The sequence below is a fragment of the Nomascus leucogenys genome, chromosome 19 (assembly GCF_006542625.1).
Source record: "Nomascus leucogenys isolate Asia chromosome 19, Asia_NLE_v1, whole genome shotgun sequence".
Taxonomy (NCBI): Eukaryota; Metazoa; Chordata; class Mammalia; order Primates; family Hylobatidae; genus Nomascus; species Nomascus leucogenys.
The window spans coordinates 18883006-18890640 of NC_044399.1; the positions used below are offsets into that span (position 1 = coordinate 18883006).

The following is a 7635-nucleotide window of genomic DNA, read 5'->3' on the forward strand; positions in this document are numbered from 1 at the left end:
ATTACCCATCCTGCATTGCCTGTAAAATAACCGTTTATTTAATAGTTAAAAAAAAAAAACTCCAGTGATAAATGTCCGTTACCGATGGTCAGCATAAAGTGCCAATCGCAATACAACGCCCGGCTCTTGGCTGGCTGCTCCCTCGCAGTGTCGCGGCAGCGGAGGCCAGGTCCCCTGCAGACCCCAGGCCCGACGTCCCCGTCCCGCTCTCCGAGTCCCGGAGCCCACGGCCGGCCGCCGGCTGAGCCGCAAGAGCTGGGAGGGGGCGCTCCTTCCCTGCGGTCCCTAGGGCGGGAGGCTGAAGCAGATACAGGGATTACACTTTTGCAGGCTCCGGGGGTGGGGGCAGGGATGGGAGGAGGAGGTGGGAGCTGCCAGTGCTAAGGACTTCGTTGCCTCTCCCCTCTCCCCTCACTCTCTGCAGTCAGAGTTACAAGCTTATATGGTCAAAGACAAAAACAAAAAAGAAAACGTATAAAATAACAATAGAAAAAGTAATACTTCTGGGAGAGGCGCCGCTGCGGCTCCGCGGAGCTTTCGTTCTTTTTTTAATGCAGTTTCCCTTCCGCCACGTGAGTACCGGCTTTTGGCCAAGAGTTTAGCCGCGTCCTAGGGGAGCAGCAGGGACGGTCGGGGTCGCGGCCCCGGGCGGGGCTCTGAAGTGCCGCGTGCGCCAGGGACCCAGGGGACAATGTTGGAGAGGTGGAAGGTCCCGAGCGAGCGCCTCTCCCGCTGCCCGCCAGAGTCAGGCTTCTGGTCCCTATGGAGGAGAGGGCCGCTGGGCCTAGGGTCCTTGTGACCCAGAGGCTGTATTTAGCATTTGATCTTGGAGGTTTTGAGCTCCTTCACCTGTGAGTGTAGCGTCTTGTGGACAGCGAGAGTCCTGGACTGGCAGAATCCTTTCCCACACTCTTGACACTTGAAGGGCTTCTCTTTGGAGTGAATATATCTGAGGGCAGAAACAGAGAGTTCATCCTTGCAAAATGATGCAATGTTATAAACAGTTGTCCAAGATCCCCTCCCACTGCTGTGGGGCACTTGCCCTCAAAGGAAAAGTGTATAGTCGGGTACCAAGTGTGGATGGGGCAAAATGTTAATTGGGGATGGAGTGGGGAGGTAAAGGAGATGCTTTAGCAAAGTCTGATCCTTAAACAGGTTCAGTCACCTGTTTAAGATGCCTTCCTGGTGGGCAGGAGGGGCAAACTTGGCCTCCTTATAAGGTCAGCACTGCAGAGGAGTAAAGGGAGCTGGGGTCGGACAATTTGCTCGACCTGCACTGTCGAAGATGGTAGCCGCTAGCATGTGTGCTTATTAAAATTAAAATTACTTAAAATTAAATAAATTAGTTTCTCAGACATTTCAAATACTTAACTGTCACGTGTCACATGTCACATTTCCTTCATGGCAGAAACTTCTATTGGACACCCCTGAGGATGAAGGAAGTGGGGCAGAGGAAGCTGTGTGCTTGTCTGGAGCTCACGGAGACCTCACTTAATCTTGGGTCCTATTTATTCCCACATTTCCTGAACCCGTGCTCCAAAACCTATCCCTGGGTCTCCTAGGCTTTCCTTCTTGATTTTAAAGAATTCCCTGAAGCTCCAGAGGCTTGGAGCCAGTAGGGGGTCTCAAGAACCTCGTTAGGGAGGAAGATGGTGAGGCCAGAGGCAGAGAGCTCTCTCTTGGGCCACCCGCAGTGCCGCACCTGTGGTCTCGTAGGTGGTCTTGCCTCCGGAAGGCTTTGTGGCAGATGTCACAGGTATAGGGCCGCTCGTCGGTGTGCGTCCGCTCATGGATAAGTAGGTTGTAGGACTTGGTGAAGTGGCGGCCACAGAACTTGCAGACGAATTCCTTCTTGGTCTTGGAAGGCAGACGTCCCCTTGTGGGCTTCTTTTCTGGAGACAGCTTGGTCACGTCGAGGAGGGCACCCAGCCCACCCGCAGGGGAGCCTGGACCCTCCCCGCGGCTGAGCTTGGCCGGATCTTCTTGCGTTGCTGCCAAGGCCAGGTTGGCAAAATCAAAGCGCGGCTTGGTCTTCAGCGCTGGAACGCTGCCTCCAGCGGTGATCTCGGGCTTGGGTTGAACGACATGAGGGAACCAGGGAAAGGCGGGCAGCTGGAAGCGCGCGTCCACCAAGCTGGACACCGTGCCCGGCACTTTGGAGAAAGAAGAGCGCGGCAAGTGCATGGCCGGGTAGCCCAGCGTCCACTGATGCAGGTGCACAGCGTGCAACGCGCTGAAACCATACAGGTTGGGCAGATGGTCCGAAGGCACTGTGGGCAGGCCGTTCACTGCCTGAAGGAAGGAGTAGTTGGTGAGCTGCAGGGAAGGGTGGATAGGCACCGGCGCCGGCAAGGTTTTGCTGCCCATTTCGGTAGTTGCAGTGGCTTCTCAATCCGGATCTGCAAAGAAAAGAAGAAGGCAGGGGCGTGGAGAGTAATAAAGAAGTTCAGGGTGGGTCGCCTTCCTCCTGAATTCCAGCCCAGCCACACCCTCTCCTCATACCCAGCGCAGGAGCTAAGAGTCTAAGACCCCATTCCCAAAACCCACTGCCCTCACAAAGAGGGTGGGAATGTAAGATGCAGGGGAGCCCTCTTTTCAGAACCCTCCTTGGTCTAAGGGCTCCCTCCAAATGGCCTCTGGCAGAGTCACACAACATGATAGAGGGAAGGGCCTACTGTTTACAAGACACTGAGAAAGGAACAAGCACAGGGAAACTGCCTGTCCTGTAGAAACTGACAGCCAGGTAAGCCTGGGTCAACACAGAATCACAATCTCCTGCAAAGATAACAGGAGCTGGGGAACACACTTACACATTTATCTGCAGATAAACACAGAAATGCACATGCGGATTCACACATTCTGAGGCAGAATTGACAAGGTGCAAAGACTGGGACAACCAGTGTTTTATAGCACAACACTGGCTTTAAAGAAAATGCAGGAACCCCTGCATCACACACACACACACACACACACACACACACGGGATCACATTGCACCCATGAAGAGCCTCACAGACAACACACATACACAGGCACACAAATGCAGGCACCTCCTGGCTCCCATTCGTTAAGGTCTTCTGGCTGACCTTCGATTTGGCTTCCAGAAGCCCTGTCATATTTCTCCTCAAAACCCTCAACTTTGACCTTAAATCTGCTTCCCTGCCTTAGTATAAGTGAAACCTGTTGGCTCCACTCTCTCTGCAGCTGCTTGTGGACTGACTCTCTGCCTTGCCTTAGCCCTTGGGGACCACTTTGCTTTCAAGGAGGGTGCTAATATCCACATTCATTTACTCTGTCAAACAATTGCAGTCACAAACAAGGGGGTGTTAGTGCCCTCACTCCCCCAAAGAAAAAGGGAGCTGAGTCTTTGGGTTGTCAGCATGTTCTTGTGTGTGGTGAGCCCTGGGCAGGTGGGTATGCCTATGGGCAAGAACACTGAGGCCAGGCCTGCATTCCTGTGGTCTATGTACCTCCAACTGCAAGGTGGGAGAGCTTGAGCAAGGCCAGAGGAAAGCCACACTGAAGTGACCAGGGGCTGGCATCTCCAGACCTCCTTGGCCATGGTCTCCAGCCTTCACGGAGACATCTGAGCTCTCCAAAAAGCTTTTCATCTCTATCTCCCAGACACTCCTAATTCAGATGTGTCCAATGGAGGAAAGCAAAGGGCGAGCAAAATCTAAACTGTCAGGGAGCCTTGGGAAGCCCAAGCACTGAACTCCTGGCTCTTAGCTTGGGGCTACTTAAGAAGTCATTGTCACAGCAGGGTCCTTGGGACTCCCTTCTCTCTTGCCCAGCTTCAATCCGCTGCTGTTGACTTCTTCCTTTACCCTTCATTACTCTCCTCTTCCTAGGTCCTTTCCTCTAACATGGAGCAATTCCCCTTCCCTGGGATGCACTGGCTTCTGCTCTGCTCCCTAGTTTGGCATGCCCCCTCCCCAGGTTGAGCTGACCCTCAGCCCAGGGCAAGGCCCAGGCATAGACTCCTCTGTCTTTCGCTGCAGCGAGGCTTTCAAAGCCTGGCTCTGTGCAGGGATGTACAGTGCCTTTTCCCAGGAGGTATGAGGACAATGTTGACCCAGGAAAACCTTTTCTCCTGCAAGCTGGCAAGGGGGCCACTGGCTGTGTGGTGGGACCTAAGGAAAGAGGTCTTCCTGGGAATGGTGTGTAAAAACACCATGAGCTGGCAGCGATTTGCCTGCGCAGTTTAAATTAGCACTCGGATAAAAACCGTTGCAATGAATTTAGCCTCAGGGCGAGAGGAGGCATATTATCTGCGTAATCTGGCTTCTGAAGCAGAGCGCTGGTCTCGCCGGCAGCGCCGTGGCTTCAGCAACGGTCATCTCTACTGCGCCAAGCTCGGGTCGTGCCCGGGACAAATTGAGACTATCCCAGAGCTCGGACACAGGAAGGAGAAGTAAATTTCAAATTGGGCCAGAGAGGAAGCTGGGACCCATTTGGGTTAGGGAAGGGGAAGGAGGAGAAGCCTCGCTAACTTCAAAGGTCGGCCTGGACTTAGGAGGGATGAGCGCTCTTTGAATTGCTGTCACCTCTTCTTCCCTTCCAGGCGCTGGAAATCAGATCCTTATCTCCGAGTCCCGGAGCCCGCTGGGCGCCGCGGAGGCCTCCCCATGTTCCTCTGGGTGCTTGGCCTATCCAAGGCCAAGCCAGCGGCCGTGGCTGTGGGACTCTGGGCTGCACACTGGCCCGAACCCGCTCCGTGCCTGGGTGGGAGAAACCACCAACCTCGCTAGGCCTTTCCTCGCCTTCTTCCTAGGAGCCAAGATCGGAGCCCTCTTGGGCTCCGTAGGGGGTGCCGGGAAGGGGGAGTGCTTGCAGCTACAGTGGTTCCTGGGAGCCAACCTTTCCGGGCTATCTGCCCGATCTTGTTTTCCCCAACACCACATTTATTTTCTTCCGCGGCCCAGCCCGTTCCTTGTTTTCTGAAGCATTCGGAAGCCAGGGCTCCCCAGGCTCCCGCCAACGACTTTCCCCGGGACGAAATTCGTTCGAAACGTGGCTCTTTACACTAGTATCAAGAATGGGCCGAAAGCACGATCCGGTTTCAGGAGGTCAGCTAAGAGAAAAACACAGTCTCACCCTAGCCTCTCCAGCCAGAAAGGATGAGCGAGCCCCCGGCCCCTCCGGCTCCGGTTTCCCAGACCCCGGAACCCTAGGGCGAATACTTTCGATCTTTAAACACAGGATGGAAAACCCTTCCCCAGGCTAGGCACCCATTACTCAAACAGATTGGGCCTCGGGACCTGGGGGAAAGAATCAGAGGACCCGACCACGCACAGCAGACGCAATTCGCGCTCGGGATCCCGGGTCCCTGCGCAGTGCGGACACTCACGTCCCTCGCGCGGTGCAGCGCCAATCCCAGGTCTGCCGCCAGTCCTATGCCGGGCATTAATGAAGTGTGCAGAGTCTATTAAAGTGGTTTATTCGGGGCTAATTGAGCGTGAGCAAGTTAACTGCTTGCATTAATGAGGACGGGAGCGAACTCCACGAGCTTGCGCCTGGGGGAGCCCAGCAGCAACCCAAGAAAATCAGCCTTGACATCGAATCTCCAATGAGTGGTGACAGGCGTCCGGACCCCCGTGAAGAGGACTGACCGGCACCGGATACTTCTATAGCATTCTCCCAACAAACGAGATCTAACGAACCCATTGGCAAGGCAGTCATCCGGCTGCACTTAAATGTCCGCTGCGTCCTCGGCGATCCATTCCCCAATCTTAATAAAATAGCAATTACCTCGAGGAGCCTGGGATGGAACATCTACCCGCCGCCGGTCGCTGCTAGTCCCCTCCAGCCCTTCTCTTCCCTAGGGGGCTGTGAACCTGGGACACCTAGCCTTGCACGTGGTTTTGTTCCCCAGAGCCAACGCACAGCTCTTAGCCTGGGTGAAATTTACCAAATTGTGGCAACAAAGAAACCCTCGCGGCACTTTACAAGTTGAGAGCCCAACCCGCTACTGCCTGAGCTGCTGAAAAAGGACTAAACGTGGTTTTTCATTCTTACCCGAGACATTTCCGAGGAGAAATTAGCTCAGCAGGCAGCCCCTCACCCCTTTCCCCCTTCTTTCTCTCCTGACGGCTGGATTAGCGGACAGTCAGGGGAGTAACAGAACTTTTCCGGTCCCCAGCCCGGAGACACTACGGCTCCACAGAGTTTCCACTAGTACTGTGTGTGGGTCTCGAACTGGAAAGCAGTGCTTGCGCCCACTGCATTGCCTCCCTGCACCAGGACAATCAAGGGTTCCGCTCCAGGCCTTGACGACAAAGAGCAATCATCCTATGGAGAATATCCCTAAGTTAGAGCGCGAGTGCAAGGCGGGGTTCAGACTCGCGGCCCTGCGCTCTTGGGTCTAGTCAGCCTCATACCAGAGCGCAACTCCTCAAAAGACAAACTTGAACGAAAGCGCTACCGGGCTGGGGCATGCACCTGTCCCTGGCGCGGTCGGCTGCGGCTGTGGCCATTCACTCCCTCTCCCTTCCTTCTTCGTCAGCCAAGGCGTCAGCCAGAGCTAGGAGCGCGTCTCAGGAAAGTTTGTGCCCGCTGAAGTTGCTCTGGTTTCTTAAAGGGTGCCCACAGATTGACTTTCAAAGTCCGTGGGCACCTCGCCCGTGATTCCGCAGAGCCGGGCGGGCTGGCGGCAGTAGTGGAGGCCCGCCCCCCTTAATCCCCAGCGCTCAGAGGCCGAGGACCCCGCGCAGGAAGTCCTGAGCCAGCACCCCCAACCACCCTGCTCTCACTTTCACAAAAGTCCTGCAGCATTCGTTTGGCAAGAGCTTCCTTCAGGGGCATTGAGAGAGAGGAGACACCCGCCGCGCAGTGACAAGGAACCTGGGAGTCCTGCCCGCATTCGCTTTGCTGAGCCCAGGCGCGCAGGACTGCAATTACCTTGTTCCGCAGAGGTCCTGGGGCGGAGCACGTCTCTGGGGCTTTAGCTGAAGGGGACCAGGGAAGCCGGAGGCGCTGGAGCCCACAGGCGCCCCTGGAGCTCTAGTGTCCCGACCCCTCTCCTGCCGCGGGGACTCCAAGAGCCGGACACGCGGGAGCTAGCGCTCAGCAGCCCCAGGTCCTGCCCGCCGGGGACGGTGAGCCTCGCTCGCGGCTCCCTCGCTGGGTCTGAACCAAGAGCAGCTGAGAACGTGCCGGGGAGAGGCCGAGCTCCGACTCACTCATCCCTTAGCACCGAGCCGCCTACTTATTTTAATCCACCACCCTCCCTCCTCCACCACCCCCACCCCCGCCCCTTGCTTCAGGATTCCTCCCCTCCCTCCCCTGCCCCCCAACCCTGCCCTGCGCCTGCGCAATGAAAGACAAAGTTTTTGCTGACCCGGGCAGCAGACTTTGGCAGCTGTGCTCGCTTGGACCCGGCCTCTCCCAACCTGCGTCCCCTCCTCTTCAGTCCCGCGCGACCCCTTATGCCCTTTTAGGTCCAGAGCGGCACGCCTGGCGCGCTGGAGGAAAGGGTCCCTAGCGGATGAGAGCGGGCTGGCACCGCACGTTTCGAGGTCCTATACTTGGGCTCCTAGGACACAGCCCGTGCTCTTTGGGAGGAGGGAGGGAGGGGCAGTAGCTCTGTGCACCGGGATCCCCACACCGCGGCTTAGGTTTCAACGCACTTTGGCGC

At 56.3% G+C, this 7635-nt stretch overlaps 1 protein-coding gene across 1 annotated transcript; it reads right to left on the bottom strand.

Annotated features, from left to right (window-relative positions):
* Positions 1 to 307: 307 nt before the first annotated feature.
* On the bottom strand, positions 308 to 6958 carry OSR1 (odd-skipped related transcription factor 1). Its single transcript, XM_003275969.2, is given in 5 exon segments — positions 308 to 714; positions 717 to 836; positions 838 to 949; positions 1703 to 2399; positions 6900 to 6958. Coding segments are annotated over 4 exon segments (1002 nt in total). The 5' UTR covers positions 2368 to 2399; positions 6900 to 6958; the 3' UTR covers positions 308 to 609.
* Between the last annotated feature and the right edge of the window lie 677 nt (positions 6959 to 7635).